The sequence below is a fragment of the Galeopterus variegatus genome, unplaced genomic scaffold (assembly GCF_000696425.1).
Source record: "Galeopterus variegatus unplaced genomic scaffold, G_variegatus-3.0.2 Scaffold6415, whole genome shotgun sequence".
Taxonomy (NCBI): domain Eukaryota; kingdom Metazoa; phylum Chordata; class Mammalia; order Dermoptera; family Cynocephalidae; genus Galeopterus; species Galeopterus variegatus.
This window is the reverse complement of record NW_007732526.1, coordinates 111635-129636: the sequence shown is the minus strand read 5'-3', so window position 1 is coordinate 129636 and position 18002 is coordinate 111635. Positions and strand designations below refer to the sequence as shown.

The window sequence follows — 18002 nt, the reverse complement described above, 5'->3', positions numbered from 1 at the left end:
TTTCAAACTATTGTGTGTGTGGTGTATATAAGTCTGTTTTGTAGAATAATGAAAATAAGTAATCATGTTACTGTTTTTAGTATTTGAGAACACAGGCAAGTAGAAAAATCAAAGCAGCTAAGTAAAGAGTCCTGTAATGTTAAATTTGCTTCATAAATAATGTATATTTATACTTTTTTCTTTTTGAAATATGTCTTTTCTAGTTTTGTCGGCTGAAAATTCCTAGATTCAATGAAAATCCAAGAGCAAAAATAAGAATCTAGCTGTCAGATTGTGGTCTCTATACACTATACCCCATGTGGAAAAATGGCTGATTCTCAGACTGGAGCAGTAAGACACAAGATTAGTCTGGGACATACTGGGCCAAAAAGATTAAAAGCTCGCAAAAATTAATGTAGTCAACTCAAAAGGATAGAGAAGCTAAATGAAAGGCCTCTTACTGTTCCAAGATGAAACAATGTGAACTTCAAAAAGAAAAATGAATGCACATGATTGGAAATAAAAGCCCATTTACCCATAAACACTACAGAAGCTGAAGGAGAAAAAGGAAGGGGAGAGGGGACAAGGGAGAACAAAAGAAATAAAGAGAAATCCTTTCCCCTCTTTAGTCATTGGATATTATCATTGGAAATAACCACAGACCTAACTTGTTACTCTGAAGGATGGCAGTTAACAGAAAGATATAGCATCTACTCTGGCTTTCCTGTACAAGCTGTAGTTCAAGGTAACTAAGTACCATTAGATGATAAAATAAATATTTTCTCCTAAAAAAAAAAAAAATTCTGTAAGAAATGTGGAAGGAATCACAGATTTAGAAAGATCACTACTTTGCAACTTATGAAAAATAGATTCAAGCAATGATGATCAATGAATGAAATAACAACAGGAAAACTGAAGGGGAACTTTTTAAATGACCAGGTCCCACCAGCTGATTACTCTAATCCATCTTAATATCATTAAAAATGGAACAAGAAACTAAGAGTGAACCATAACTATGGACTCTGAGTGATGATGGTGTGTCAATGTAGGTTCATCAGTTTTAACAAATGTACCACTCTGGTGGGGGATGTTGATAATGGGAGAGGATGTGAATATATTGGGCAGTGGATATACAGGAAATCTCTGTACATTCTACTCAACTTTGCTGTGAACCTAAAACTGCTTTATAAATAAAGTCTATTTTTTAAAAAGTGGGACCAGAGGTCACTGCATGGCTACTGATGTGATGTAATATCAAATATAGCATTTCGTTTGTAAAGTATTTTTCTTTTTTTTTTATCCTAGCAATACTGTTTCCAAGAATTAATACTGAGAAAAATGATTGAATAGGCTATGGCCACATACAATGAGTGTGAATGTGTTGCAAGGTGGACTTTCTTACATTAGAAAATAGCTGGAAGTAGCCTAGGTATCCAGTAAGAGGGGATTGATTAAATTAGTCCCAAAGCCCCTTGTGATGGGACTAAGGCCACCATTAATAATGATGGTGTTTGTCTCCGTTTTTTTAAAGTAATAGATTTTTATAGCAGTTTCTAGTTTACAGAGAAATTAAGCAGAAAGTACAGACAGTTCACATACTCCATACATACACAATTTCGTCCATTAACATTTAGTTTCTCCTATTAACATTTTACATTAGTGTGGTACATTTGTAACAATTATGTACCAATATTGATACATTAAATTTTACACAATGAATTCCTATTTGTGAGACAGAAATCCACTTCTATGGTTTTTGGCCAAATGCATGTCACGTATTTATCACTAAAATATTCTTGTGAAAGAAACTGAACCGAATCTAAGTGAGCCTTTGGTGCTAACTTCTATTTCACAGGAAATGTAAAGAGACAGAACAAATTCAATTAAAGAAGCAAAAAACCAAATCCATTATTTGAGATCTTGTATATAGAACTGAACTGTTTCTTCGAAAAGTCATGAAGGATTAAAAAAAGAAGGGGGTTTGGGCAGGACTGGTCTAGATTAAGACATTTAAAAAAAAGCAAAACAAAAACCACAAATATGATGTGAGGGTCTTCTTTGAATTTTGACTAAAATAAAGCAATTATAAAAAGACATTTTGAGACAAGCAAATATGAATAAGGGCTGTCATGTGACGCCATTAATTTTTTTAGAAATCGTCTAACAATGCAATTTGTCTAAAAACTTTCAAAATAAAAAAACTAACAATAATTTACAAGAATGAGAGCCAATACACTCATGCTACCATGATTAAAGAAAATTCTACAAGTAGAAGACTCACATGTTGGTACTACTGGTGGAATCGTAGGCGGTGGTACAACAGGTGGGGGAACTGGAGGAGGCATGAAACCTATGTGGGAAAATAAAATAAAATAGCACAAGAAAAATTACTTGCTTTGAATCAAAGATTTCAATAGACATACATGAAATTCCACATTCTTAAAATGGTCTTTTATTACTACAACCTGACACTTGTATATTCATTTTCTATTATAAAAATGGCATTTATATATGTTACCTTATTTGATTTCTAGTAAGCTAGGTAAAGCAGAGAGATCCTAATCATAAGCTCATCATATTTATTTATTCATTTAAGTCCTGTGGCATGCTCTATGATGCTGTAAAACCAAAGTTAACACAAGACAGGTAACCTGTTTATATATTAGGACAGCAACTGCATAAGAGTTAAACATTATATTTCAAGCTACTGACTGCATTACATGCAATAATGTCATCTGTCAAATGTGTCACTTTATTTCTTTGATATATACATTGTTTACCCACTAGATCAAAATATTTTCATTAACCTTGAATAATACTATATTATGTTTTGAACACTGGAATAAATCTTCATAATATTAAATGATCAAATTATAAATCTACTTCTTTACATTTTTTAAATATAGAGCCACCATTAAATTCAATTAGAAAATGCTGGTTAAAAATAAGGAAAAAAGGGCCGGCCTGGTGGCACACTAGGTTGAGTGCGGCGCTTGGGAGCGCGCCGCCGAGGGTTTGGATCCCATATAGAGACTGGTCCGCTCACTGGCTGAGCGCGGTGCGGGCGCGACACCGAGGGTTGCGATCCCGTTACCGGTCACAAAAAAAAATAAATCTTCATAATATTAAATGATCAAATTATAAATCTACTTCTTTACATTTTTTAAATATAGAGCCACCATTAAATTCAATTAGAAAATGCTGGTTAAAAATAAGGAAAAAAGGGCCAGCCTGGTGGCACACTCGGTTGAGTGCGGCGCTTGGGAGCGCGCCGCCGAGGGTTTGGATCCCATATAGAGACCGGTCCGCTCACTGGCTGAGCGCGGTGCGGGATAAATAATGACATAATGTGGTATAATTTTTGAAATAATCATTTAAAAACTTCCAAAATAAATTTTAATTTTCAAATCACAAATACAGAAAATATTTGACAAGAGTAATTTTTCAACATTGAAAATATTAAAAATAAAATTATTAAAATCTGTGTCAATTTCAAATTATGTATTAAACTGCAATTTAAAAAGTTTACATTACATGACAAATAAATTACAACATTCTCAGGTGACAAATTTACTTTCTAGTCTTGTTGACAGTTTTTAGGAACTCTATCCCAATGGCTAAGAACTTATATTACAGAAATCAAGGTACTTTTTTTCTTATAACATGCAAATAATTCATGAAGTTCAATTTTGAAATATTTAATCCCTTGCATCTCTTCCCTCACTGTTCTAGTTCTAATCTCCCATGGTTTGATATTAAAAGCTCTATCTCAAACTATATAAGAATTACATATATTTAATTGATAAGATGTGTATTTAAGTAATCTATAATTTTTTCCTGGAAACAATGATTCAAGGAACTTTTGTTTATCAAGAATTAGGTAAAAAAAAGTATTTAATTCACATTTTAATATAAAATGTCAAAATGGAACCTGCTGATTTTTAGGAGGGACAATCTATAGAACTGAATGCAAACTCTGTGATGAAAGAGTGATAATTATAGAGAACTTTCACATAAAAACTTCAACATAAATTTTGTATTATTTTAGGAGTAATGATTTTCAATGATGTTAAAGGAATTCCATTCTATTTTCTGTGAGTGCTTCTCCCAGCAATCTGCATTCTGGGAATGTGTTGGAAATGAAAACTCTCTGTCTCCACCACAGACCCAATTAATGGAGCAAAACCTCTGGAGGCTGGGCCCAACAATCTGTGCTTTAACAAATCATCCAGGTGATTCTGAGGTATGCGAGGGTCTGAGAACTACTGCTCTATGGCACTTAAACCTGGAAAAAAACACATCTTTAATGATATTCTTTTTTTTTTTTTTTTTAAAGATGACCAGTAAGGGGATCTTAACCCTTGACTTGGTGTTGTCAGCACCACGCTCACCCAGTGAGCTAACCGGCCATCCCTATATGGGATCTGAACCTGTGGCCTTGGTGTTATCAGCACCGCACTCTCCCGAGTGGGCCACGGGCCGGCCCTTTAATGATATTCTAAACAGAGTCCAAACAGTAAGAAAATTTCTTACCAGGAGGTGGTTGTGAAGGGTTAAAACTTGCTCGTAGAAAAGGAGGTGGAGGAATTGGACTGAACCCAGGAGGAGGAACCGGCATTGACACAGGAAACGCTGGTGGGACTAAACTAACTGTAGGCACGGCTGGTGCTACTGGGATCTTTGGTGGATAGAAAAAAAAAGTCCATTAATCAGTTTATTCACCTGCAACGATTACATCTTGGAAAAAGTAAAGGTAAATTATTTCTATTTCTTTAAGAAAGAAAGTAAATACCACTATATTAAGTTTTTTTTCTTTTTTGTATACTTGTGAGTGAACCTACTTAGAGCAAAAGCAAGGCAACATTATAACAGTTTACTTGGAGATTGTGAAATCTATAATATATTCAAATGTCATAAAGTAATGGTCACCTAATTGAATACTTAATACCATATTCAATTTTAATCTACCATCTCCCACTAAGCTATATAATACCTATCTATGTCATGCAACCAAGCCACCACTGGGAATCATGTCAATAATAGATTTAGAATGGCTCAAATTCCTCATAAATTTATTTTTTAATCCCACCATGAATATCCTTTACTCATCCTACGTACAAAAAGTCCCAAATATTTATCTGCACCATAGCTTAACCTCTCTCTTGAACTTCACATTTTTTATCAAGTGCTGTTCAACATCTCAACTTCATTGTCTAAAATATACTTCCTACTTAACATGTACAAAACAACTGAATTTCCCATTGTCTTTCCCAAAAGGACTCTTTCCAGTCTTTCCCATTCTCAGACAATAGAATCCCCATCTTTCCAAATTTTCAGACCAAAAAGCTTGCCTTTGCTTTTTCTCACAACCCCAAATTCAGTCATACCAGAAAGTCCCACTGTTCCTATCTGATGACTTCTTATCACCTCCACTGCTATTCTGAGCCACCATCATATCTCAGCAGGATTGCTACAATTGTCCTTCAACTGGTCTTCCTTTTATCAATGCTCACTACAGGCTAGTCTCAAACTGTTAAGTCAGATCAAGTCACTTCTCTGCTCAAAATCCTCTAATGGCTCATCTCATTTAGAGTGAAAACCAAAGTCCTTAGATAGATTTATCTTCAACTAACTGGCCTCTCACTCCCTTTACCCTAGCCCACTTAACTATTCTTAGAACCCACCAAGCATGTTACTGGAATAAGGCTTTTGCACTAGTTGTTCCCTCTTCCTGGAATCTCTTCCTCAGATATCCACATGGTTAATTCTCTCATCACCTTTAAGGTGTTGCTCAAATTTCACATTCTCAATTAGGTCTACCCTGACCATTCTATTTAAAATTGTAAGCACCTATCCAGGCATCCACAACCAGCCTTACCCTATCTTTTTCCTTCCACAGGATCTCAAAATTCTATTTATTTTATATTTTGTCTCCCATGTTGAGAACAAAAGCTCCAAAAGGGCAGGGATTTGTGGTTTTTTTTCACTGATGTATCCCTATCCCAAGTGCCTAGAAACAGTGTATGTCACAGATCTGGCACTCAATAAATATCTGTTCAATAAATAAATATATTTAAATATGACACCATTTTCAAAAATAATTTTTAAAAAGTGTTTGACTAAACTCATTAATATATCTTATTGTTCTGTCAATTTGACTTCTTAAAAAAACATGAATCTAAAGAAAACAGTCATGCAAGTTCCTACAGGCAATACTTCCATATTTACCTTCATTTTAAACCTAATGAGTTTATCACAATATCACATTTTGTGATAAAAAAAAATATTTAAGAGATTAAAAAAAAATTCTTTTACCTAGTAGTACTGACAAACATTCATTCTAATTTGGACAATTTCCTCCAAGTTTTATAAAGTAAATACATGAGTAAAAACAGAAAATGTAAACAAACACATTTTAAAAAATCACTCAGCACTAACCTGCAACATAGCAACAGGTGGAGGGAAAACCTCTGCCTGGGTTGTGACCACTGTCTCCTTTTCAACTGGAGTTGGACTCTGAGTTGTCTGGACCGTCTCTTTAACAGGTTCTGAGCTTTTCACAGTTTCCCATTCTAAACAAAATATTTGAAATTGATTTCCTTTGGATAGGTGCAACTTTTCATTTTTTTTTTCATTTTTTTTCTAGGTCTATGTTTACTTCACATCCAAGTCCCTCATCTACCTTGGCACATCTTTAAGATATATCCACAACTGTAGGTGCCACACTAGATTTTTGCCCAGATAAATCTGTCTAAGAATACTAAGGAGTCCAAAAGAGCATCACACGAGACACAAATGAAGTACACTACATTTAGACTAAAGAAAACACTTAGAAGGGATATAATAGATACATATCTCAAAGGCTGTCTGATATCAAAGCAATCACCTTATTCTATATTTTTATCACAAGGTACAACAAAGGAAGACCAACTAGAAAAGTATTAACCCAATACAGAAAAATCCTTCTGAAAATACAGCTACGCAAAAATAGAACAAAAAAGCTCTAATGGTTCCTCCAACAGTTCTCCATCTCATTCAGAGTAAAGATCAAGTTAAGACTATTAAGATGCAACTTTGCCCCTTGTACCTCTCTGCCTTCATCTCCTACTACTCACTCCTCATTTACCTTGTTCAAGCTATACTGGTCTCCTTGTTTTTTAATACCGACTTTGCACTTAACTTCTCCCTGTGTATGGAATGCTCTTTGCCTAGATAGCTGCATGTCTCACCCCTTCAAATATAACTCTCTCCATCAGACCTTATACACTCACTAAAAAACTGCAATACCTCCACACCTTCACTGTCCATCCCCCTTCCCTGTTTATTCTTCTTAGAACTCATCAACACCAAAATACTATATAGTACAATTTATCTACTTCTTTCCACTAGAACGTAGGTTGGAAAACTTTTTCTATAGAATTATTTTAGGCTTTGCTGGCTACATGTTCTCTGTTGAAACTATTCAATTACTATTACAAAAAAAAAGTCATATAAAATAGTTACACAAGTGAGGGTGGCTGTCTTTCAATAAAACTTTATTTGCAGAACAGGCTACCAGCAGGATTTGGCTGATGGGCAGTAGCATGTCAATCACTGTGCTATATACAAGAGGAAGGATTTTTATCTATTTGTCTCACTACTATAATTCTAGTTTCTAAAATTAGGCCTGACACACAGCAGGAATTAAACTATTTACTGAAGGAATGAATGTCCTGGAGAAAGAGCCATCAAAGATTGGGGTGGCATGGGGAACAAACTGACAGAACCCATTTTTTAAAAAGTTTAAAAATATCTGCACTGGCCTGACAACCAAAATATTCCAAAACTTAGCTAATTTTGATAAATGCTAAGATGTGAAGAAATACATATCAAATTTCTTTCCCAAATATCAATTTTAAGATTTCTTACTGATTATAATTGTCAATCATTTTGTGAATTTATAACTGGAATTTTTTAAAATAAAAAGACAAATCTTTAAAAAAGAAAAGGCTGGGATGATCATTTGGTTATAGGTATTCTAACACGTCATGAATCTGAACGAGAGCTCCCTAAATTACAGTTCTATTTCTGCTATTCTCAACATGGATACTATTCAAAATAATCTGGAGAGCTTTTCAAAGAGGCTTCCCAAGTCCCCAATTCCCACTTAAACTTAAAAAGTCCTCTATATATACAACTCTGTCTTAAATATCAACACCATACATGAAAAATACTACATTTACAGACTTCTGTCTATACTTTTCTAATCTATACTTTGACACCTATGAAATAGGACCCATTAAAGCATGTATATCGGACACATTCATGTTTCTTTTCTTTTCATTTTTTCAGATGAATCCAGGAAATAAAATATACACTGAAAACCCATTTCAATTAAAACCTAACTTTTTTAAACAACGAAATGGCGTTAGTGTTCTTACCAGTATTTACAGTCTCCTGATCAATCATGCCTCCTTCTGCAAAACCTTCCAAGTCATCCACTTTAACTTTTTCCCATGGTATATAAGTGACTCCAAGATCCACATCCCAGAATTGTTTATATTCTGTTTTTACACCTTTGTTTAAAGCCCAAGCAATCTATTGTGAGTGGGAAGAGTAAAAAAGGCAGCTCAAACACATACTGTAAAACAAGGTAAAAAGCTCAAAATTATATTTAAATAATATAAATACAAATCAAAGTAGTTTCAGAAAATAGTTAAATGAGCAAAGCTAGAAGACTAACAGTGGACAAATTTCTTTCCATGAATTTTCCATTTTTGTTTTTAAAATAAAACTTGCATTGGATAGAGACAATGTTTACAATATGGGATTCATTTCCACTTCTTGTTTTAACTCTAAAACAATACATTTCCAGTGACAACCCAAATCTACTTTTCACCATAAAAATGTCAACCTATATTAGTGATAATTAGGACAGTTATTATAATTTAAACAAAATCTTGTACTCCAGGAAAGAGGAGACGAGTGATCTTTGGCTTACACAGAGAAACTCTGCCATAAAATGACAAAAGATGGGCATACATTAACCCCCTTAAAAGAAATTACTTTAAAGGTTTTAATTCAGTTACAGAAACTGAAAAAATAAATTATCTCCAAATAGCAGAAATGAAACTGTGTATTACTCACAAAAGTAACAGAAAAATACTCAATAAATTCTCAGTTTAAACACTAAGAAAATTAAATCATGCTAACTGATAATCCCTTCACAAAGGCCTGGTTTGTATAAGATTAAAAAAACCAGGAGAAATCAATTAATATAATTAGGTGGTATAATTAGGAAGTGCTGGGAGAAAAGAGTAAATAAAAGACAAATTTGTAAAAGTGAAAAAATTCTGCTCATGAAATGGTGCCATAGATGACTCAGAACCGTGGAAGTGTGATTTCAAGAAATTGACTCAACTTTTGGTTATTGGACTTATTTTACCTATATCTAAGCCCGCAAGTCAACAATTCTGAAATAATACAGGGATAGTCTAATAATCCAATAAAACATGAGCATGTGACCTTTTCCTATGAAAAACTTACTCTGAAGTAATAGGCATTGAAATGTTGGCTGCCCCCCCACCTCTCCTGCCACAAAAAATCTTACCTTAATGACCTTGGACCCAATTTTATATGACCCAGAACTAAGTTTCTGAAGAGCTCGAAATGCATCTTGTCGATGAACCATACACACATAAGCACAGCCCCTGGGAGGAATCATCTATTAAAAAAAATTACTTTTTTAGAGAAGGTATAAGGATTGAAATTCATTCTGGCATTTTATGGTTTTAATGAAACAGAATTTTGACAACTAATACTCCAATTCAACTTTGATAGATTACTGAATTGTTTTCCCTTTCTTCCTCCAGATATTTATTGGTACAATTCATATACCAATTACTTAGTGTAAAAACACCCCAAAATTCAAACCCTAACAATGAAGTCTCATTCTAAGCCATGATATATGTGAAATCTCATATATATCACAAGTCAAGGTTTTTTAAATACAAAATAAGGGACTACCAAAACAAAAAAAGAGTGTAACTCCATATATACAATACCACCAGATAAAAGGGAAATAATACTGTATGGCCAAAATATTTGAAGCAAATAATTTATTCCTACTAAATATTTCCAAATGTTATATTGAATAACATGAAGAGGGTTTTTGTTTGGGAGAAGTATCTTTAATATAATATCTGCAATCTATAACAATTAATGATAAAACAAAACTTTTCAATCTTATAAAACTTTAAGTGCTTCTGAACAAAAGTTTCAAGATAAATAGGAAAACAGCATCGGTGTAAGGATATGAGACTAATTTACAAAGCATTTAACTATTCTTTAAAATACCATATTATAAAATTATCCTTAATGTATTAATTCAGAAAACTACACACAGAATTTCAGCTTCTTTTTGAGAAACTCAAAAGACATTCTTTCACTTAACTATTACTCAAGACCTAATGAGCTTTATTTGTCAAAATAAAAGCCTTTCCCTCAGCCTTGCTAACATCTCAAGCTATATCTCTTTGTCAAAATAAAAGCTTTATTTGTCAAAATAAAAGCCTTTCCCTCAGCCTTGCTAACATCTCAAGCTATATCTCTAATCTAACACCAAAGTTCTTAAAAGAGACGTCTATCATCCAACCCCTGACATTCTTTATCTCTTGCAATGTAGCTCCAACTCCTCACCATTCCACTGAAAATATTTTCTTCAAGCTCACCAACATCCTACAAAATACCAAAATTCTCAGTCCTCAAACTCCCCCAAATTAACTAAATGGTTTATGAATTTTCCAACAATTTCACACCCTGGGTTTTACCATTCAGTTCACTTCAGTTCACAAAATAACTTAGTGCCTATTGTTTGCAAGTAGTGTACTTTCAAAAAGCAATACAATAGATGAAAGAGAAGGTGAACAGATTTTCAAGGGACTTTGATACAAGAAAGACTACAAATATGATAAAGAAACCAGAAAATCCAAAATGCTCCTTGGACACAGGGTCTGTTCAAAGCAGTGATTCCTGCTGTGCATCAGAATCACCTGTGTAGCTGTGGCAATATGGTAAGAATTTACAGATATCGAGTATGCGCAGCCAATTTTTTCAAATGTCAAAACAGATTTCTGATATACAAGTAGGGCTGAGAACCATTAGTTTAAGAACAGGAGAAAATGAGAAAAAATTTCAGAAAGAGTATATGATGATGAAAAAAATTCAGAAAGGGTATATGAAAGATAGCTAGGTTTTGACAGGTGAGATTTAAAGACAAAACAGTAAGAGAAGCCTATAAGCACTCTTGTGTTGTGGAAAGAGAAATCTGAAATACTCAACCAATTACCTATTTATTATCTGTGTAACTCAAGCAAATCACTTGGTTTCCTCACTGGAAAATAATGATACTTGAATTACTTAACCAGCTTCTTATGAGGCTCCAATGAGATCATACGTACTTCAAAGAAAATACAAAATGATCAAACCCAATTCAAATGAAGAAGGCTGTTATTAATACAGAAATGTCAAGTTTGGCCATACAAGGAACATTGGGAATTAAGACTAGAAAAAAAAAAACTGAGCAATTTTTTGATAAATAATGATAAAAGGTCCAATAAACATAAAAGTATAACAACGGCAAATGAAATCAGAAGACTAATGAATTGAAAGTTTCCTTAAACAAATAAATGGACTATAAAACATTTCATTACTTAGTTTTATTTCACTACTTGTAATTTATATAAGGGGGGTGAAGACAGACAAGAAAGCATATAATCTGAAAGGATAAGATCAATTAAAATGACTAATTAAGAATATCTGATCTCCAGGAAAAAGCAATAGACCTCAAGAAGAAAATACCCAAAGGAGAATGGGTGGGGCAAAACCAGTGAAAGAATCAAGTTGAAGAGTGAACATTATGCTCAAGTTACTGTTGTTACAGTTTTTCTTGCCTAACATTGGCTTTGTTTGATAAGAAAGAGAGAGCAAGGGAGGGAGGCAGGGGGGAAGAAGGAAGTACGAGTGGGGACTGGCAAGAGACCAGGATCCCATAAGTTGTGTCTCCACCACTACTTATGTGCTCATCATGTGCACGTGATTACAATTCTGTGGGACTGACTCACTTTCCTTATACAGACAGTCCCCAACTTATAATGGCTTACCATTTTTCTACTTTATCATGGTGCAAAAGCAATACGCACTCAGTACTCAGTATGCTCCTAGACTTACGATGGAGTTATGTCCAGATAAATCCATCGTAATTCGAGGAACATCTGTATACAGTAAAAAAAAAAAAAAAAAGAAAGAAATTAAACTACATCATACACAGGGTTCCAGCTAACTCAAACATCTGATGTTTTTAGGAATCAAGCACTTCACTGCTATAAAACCCTAATGATATTTTGTTAGAATTCCATTAAAAAAGTAAAATTAATTAAGGTGATAAACAGCATCAGAGTAGACATAGAAATGATCGAAGTAAGACAATCTTTGTAAGGACGTACATTATTAAAAGGCAGATACTACTGGGCTAATTAGGAACTGAAATGATTCTTTGTATGAGTGAAAACTCTCTATTTTTTTCTTTTTTCTTTACTTTAAACTATTGTTTAAGAACTAACACTTACATTAATGGATTCAATTTGTCCAAACTCTTCAAAAAGGTTGGTTAAATCTTGCTGTGTTGCTTTCTTGTCCACCTGGCCAACCCAGAGAGTAGTACTACATACTGTCAAGATATAAGAGATAAATGACCTAAATCACATAAACACAGTTACTTCTTTCAAGTAGCTGAGGAAAAAAGCAGTAATAATAATAATAACAGATTAGTTTTAAGATAGTGTGTATATTTAAAATACCTGTTAATGGACACTTTATCTGTTACACCTAAATCACATAAACACAGTTACTTCTTTCAAGTAGCTGAGGAAAAAAGCAGTAATAATAATAACGGATTAGTTTTAAGATAGTGTGTATATTTAAAATACCTGTTAATGGACACTTTATCTGTTACATATAAAAATCAACTAAAATCCCAGGTGTACATTCACATTTACGCCAAGTCAACATCTTTCATCTCACATGTGGTTCAAGTGTGGCTATACACTTGAACCAGCCATGGATGCCCAAGTCTCACTCTAAGAGAGCATGACTGGTATGGAGTAAGACAGACTGGGAACGGGTAGCTTTAAAGTTCCCTAGGTAATTCTAATGTGCAACAAAGTCTCCAAAACACTTCTCACAGCAATCCTACCTGTATTTGTAAGTATCATTCTGTGCTGGAATGACTAAGTGGATGTTTCTCCCTAATAACAGATAAATCTGAAAACTATCTTATCCTTACGGAAATAATACTTTGCATGCATATACAAAGGGGAAAAGGCTGAATTAAACCCCTTAAGTTCCTATCACAAAAGGAAGATACTTAGCTGCTGAAAGCTACTTCCCTCTAATAAACAAATGTTAAACATGAGACACTTAGCCTACTTTTAGCTATACTGTACATGTCTGCATGAACAACTTTTACTGTAAGTCATTTATTTTTTAAAAAATATTTACAGCTGACACATTTGCAGACCTATACTTGGATTTATATCCATGTCATTTATAAAATGGATTTCCAGTTTTTTGACTACTTTTTATCTGTAACAGGGCAGGGCTAGAGCAGGTTTTACACTAGAGCTAACTTAGCACCACCCTAAGGTGTGACCCTTGGCTAGATCACACTGAGTGTCCTGGGTTTTCAATGAGGTCTCTCCACTCTGGCTAGTCAGAACTCAAACCTCCCCCCAGACCTGTGAAATCTTCAGGAATCTTTTAGCTAACACAGATCCCTGCTAGTTGTGCTTTGTCTAGTGCCTTCTTACCCCATGTATATATAACTTACTATTCAACTGAAGTCTCAAGGGGCCTGTATTAGTGCTATTAACAAATTAACACAAACTTAAAATAAATTTATTCTCTTACAGTTCTGGGGATCTACAATGTGTAAGCAGGGCTGCACTCCTTCCGGAGGCTCCAGGGGAGAATCTGTTTCCTTGCCTTTGCTAGCTTCTACAAGCTGACTGTATTCCCTGGCTTATGGCTCCATCCTCCATCTTCAAAGCCAGCATCATAGCATTTCCCAATTTCTCTCTCTGTTCATTATCACATCACCTTTTCTCTCTGACCCTCTTGATTCCTTCTCCTAACTTTGTGATTAAATCAGGCCCTAATGGATAATCCAAGTTCATCTCCTCACCTCAAGATCCTTAATTTAAAAGGGAATGCAAAATCCCTTTTACCATGTAACGTACATATTTACAAACTTTAGTGTTTTGGATGTGAACAGCTTTGGGGGGGCTGGGGTGGGGAAAAGCATTATTCAACCTACCACAAACCCGTAACAGATTTCTAGAGCTCTTTCACTGAATAGTTCCCTCCTCTTCATTACTTTGTCCTGCATATTCCAGCTTCCTTAATCTTCCCGAACTTGTTTCCACTATTTTTCCCCCAAGAAAAAAATGATGATTCTCCCCCAGCCCATGGGGACGGGACACTTGTTTCTTGAAATGCTATTGTTTATCAATGCTTTCTATACCCTGAACTGTTCATGAAAACCTTGTGCTCTAAAATCCATGCTAAAGACAAATAGTAGGGAAACACTACCATATGTATTTAAAATGTGTCGAGAGAAAATAGGGACCAAAGGAAATTGATATTGTTTCTGATGAGGACAGTTGCGAAGTAAAGAAGAAAAGATATATTCACTGTATTTACTCATGTGCTTTCTGAATTTTTTTACTGTGTGTTTTACCCAGGAAAATAAATATGTAATAGAAAATAAATTGCATAGTTATTACTATAAAAATAGTGACAGCAACATTACAAGTCAGGCGAGGAACTAAATGAAAGAATCCACATAAAAACTCTAACCTGATATTAGTGAAAAAACTGATGATTCTGAATGTCCTAATGGTAATCATGTGAAAAGGCATAGCAGAAATTTTGTGGTCAGACCTTTGACATTATTTCTTTATCAGCCGGCACTACAATGTTTAAATTCAGTCCTTCACTCTAAGGGTCAAACAGAAACTTCCAGAGCTAGGAATATCAATATTACTAAATTAATATCAGCTCTCATAACCAGATAAGATTCTGGCAAGACAAGACCTACTACAAGCCAAAACTTAGTAAAAAGGTGACTGCTGCCTTTCATTATAGGCCTGGGTTTCCAAGATGCTCTAGCAGTATAAGTTATACCAATTATTTATCTATCTCCCAGGCAAAGGAATTTATTTGGAGACCTTCAAAAATTAGATAACATGATCAATGATTAGCTCTTGGAGAAGAATGACAATTTGCTCTATTTTATGTATTTCTTCACCCATCTGTAGTCTACTAGTTCACCTTAGAAGTCATAACCCACCTCGAGTCCCCTAGGCAGAATCTGCCACTAATTACAAGTTACTTTGCTGTACTTAACATTCCTACCAAGTGAATTCTCTCTCTCCTAGCCTGCTCCTAAAACAAACCCCACCACTATCAAATTTGTTCTAATCATACATAATAGATTTAACATATAAGGAGGGGCAAGTTTGTACAACAGGAATTTATACTCTAGTATTAACCCATAATTTATAATTTGCTTTAAAAATTATAGCAAAGTATATGCTTCATATAATTATTACTTCTACAAACCTGGTACATAATCAGTTAGGGTACTTTGGATAGAAGTCACTGTTTCCATGCTATAGATGCTAGGTAGGTGTGCTTTATTATTTTTTTTGTCAAGTCATATTTTCTAACGTGCACTAAGAAAATCAGCTCTCAATGACCTCATATTTGAATAGATTCTGCTCTTTCTTTTTCTTTTCTTCTCTATCACATTACAAAATCGGAAGACAAAATTACTCATTTACCAAACCACTTTTCAATTTACTGGTATGAAAATAAAATTTGGTTGAGATATCGTATAGCACAAAACTATTTTTAAAAAATATTTATTAAAACCAAAACTTTGTAAAAGTATGTTACTTACCACTTAATGTTTTAGATCTAATTGGAGGTAATCCCTTTTTCTGTCGTTCTTTTTCCCTTTCTCTGGCTCTCCTCTCACTTGAGTATGAACGTGATGATTTTCTTTTTCTCTCTCTTGAGCGGGAGCGTGATCGCTTTCTGTGTTTACGCTTTCGAGAACCAGACCGTGACCTAGACCTTCGTTTTCTTGGTGATCTATAAAAAAATTGTATTTTACTTCTACCTACGTTATCCTATCAAGTTTCTCAATTCTAAATGAGAGGAAAAAATAATATAAAAATTTTTATATTTAGCTACCTCTTAAAATATATTACATTGTAATCAAGTATCAAACATGCATTTTACTCAAATCTCTGTACTGCTTAGGTCCACATTACTCAGTGATTGCCACATTTTAACAGTTCACACACAGGTACTGTTAAATATTATTGCAGAACCTTGAACGAGATCGCGAATGTGTTCTTGATCTTGAGCGAACAGCCACTTTCTTAGCTTCTTGTTCAAAGATCTCCTCTTCTACGCCATCTTGCCCTTCATCTATATCCATATCCTTAAAGTCAAAAGAACAGCAAACAAACAAAAAGTCTGGTTGAGATTCAGTTATATGCTGGCAATTCTCCCTTAAAACGTATTCACGGATAGTAGCACGAATGCTTAACAGGTAAAAACAGAGTGTAGAGCTTACATGTCAGAAAAATAAATTCTGGACATCATCATTATACAATATTTTATGTGTACTCTCTAACTAATTTTAGAAATTTATGATCCAGAAAGGCGTTTACTTTTACCTGTTGCTGAATATCTATGGAATCATCCAAATTGGCCTCAGGTTCAAGAAAATGCTGTTGACTGCTCCCTTGTGATGGTGATGCTGAATGCTCAGACCCAAATGTTCCTTCTTGACTATCCTGAGGAGTGGCCTATTGAGAACATAAGGGAGATCATTAATTTTATTACAAATGAAAATTTAAACACAGCAAACATCACATGTCTTCAAAAGAGCCTAATACATAAAGAAATTCCATGTTAAATTATTTACAAACTAATAAATCGAAAATTGCACTTTTGGGGGAAGTTTTTGAAAATAAAATAAAATAAAATTGCACTTTTGTAAAAATCTAAGTCTACTTAAAAGCAGGTAACATCTCCATAAAAGGAGAAGAGGGTATATAAAATCAGAGTAGAATGGTAAGATCAAGTAGGTCTCCAAATAAACATTTAATTGTGGAAAATACAAACTACAGGATTTATAAAGGGATTATATCAGGAGCGATATAGTTAAATGAATCTAGAATTTAACTGATAATTAGATTTAAAATGCTATAAATGAAAAGCCCAATAAAATATTTTATATTAAAAAATAATATTACGTGTATAAAGGCAAAACAAAGTTCAAATGTAGGTATCAAAATCACTGATCTAGCAAAACCATTCTTAACGTGGGCCTTCCCCAAGTTCCCTCTCTAGGAATTCACAAAAATAACGGGAAGTACTTTGAGATATGAAAAATATTTTTTAAATTCTAATAAAAGTTAGGCAATAAAGCCTGATTATAGGAACACTTAAAATCTGAACATCCCCCAACCCCCGTGACAAAATCTACAGTAACTTGATATACTGACAATGCTTACTTGATGCTAATCAGTATGAACCTAATTTGTGATTATGATTAAATATTTAAAAATCAGAAAACTAATTACTATGGAGAAAAACATGACTTGGTAGATAAATCTCTTGAAACATAATCTTCCAGGTGTCTAGGATCTATAAAAGGAGTTCTGGGTGGTGCACCCACTGGTTATTAGAGTAATAATTGACAGAAAAAGCAACTAAAAACTACTGTTCCTTTGTTACAAACTCCGTGATGATAAACAAGTTAACTGAACTCTTGAGTTTCAGCTTCCCTAAAAGGATTACAGGTGTCTACCTACATTTTAGAACTGCTAAGGCAAGAAATAAGATCAATTTTTTTTCCCTCTTTTTTTGTCTTTTTTACTGACTGGTAACTCGTATAACTTCGTATAATG

General features: G+C 34.1%; 1 protein-coding gene across 2 annotated transcripts in view; it reads right to left on the bottom strand.

Moving 5' to 3' along the window:
* Positions 1–738: 738 nt before the first annotated feature.
* LOC103606262 (protein SCAF8) overlaps positions 739–18002 on the bottom strand; it is a 56356-nt gene continuing 39092 nt past the window's right edge. Inside the window, exons 9-18 of one of the 2 annotated variants that reach the window (XM_008590873.1) lie at positions 16764–16895; positions 16413–16525; positions 15977–16170; positions 12585–12685; positions 9569–9682; positions 8400–8556; positions 6418–6551; positions 4513–4657; positions 2261–2329; positions 739–764 (exon numbers count right to left, since the gene is read on the bottom strand). In XM_008590873.1, coding sequence (XP_008589095.1) covers positions 763–764; positions 2261–2329; positions 4513–4657; positions 6418–6551; positions 8400–8556; positions 9569–9682; positions 12585–12685; positions 15977–16170; positions 16413–16525; positions 16764–16895 — 1161 coding nt within the window. In that variant the 3' untranslated portion in view covers positions 739–762. The remainder of the gene's footprint in view (positions 765–2260; positions 2330–4512; positions 4658–6417; positions 6552–8399; positions 8557–9568; positions 9683–12584; positions 12686–15976; positions 16171–16412; positions 16526–16763; positions 16896–18002) is intronic. The other variant, XM_008590872.1, reaches the window with a different exon arrangement.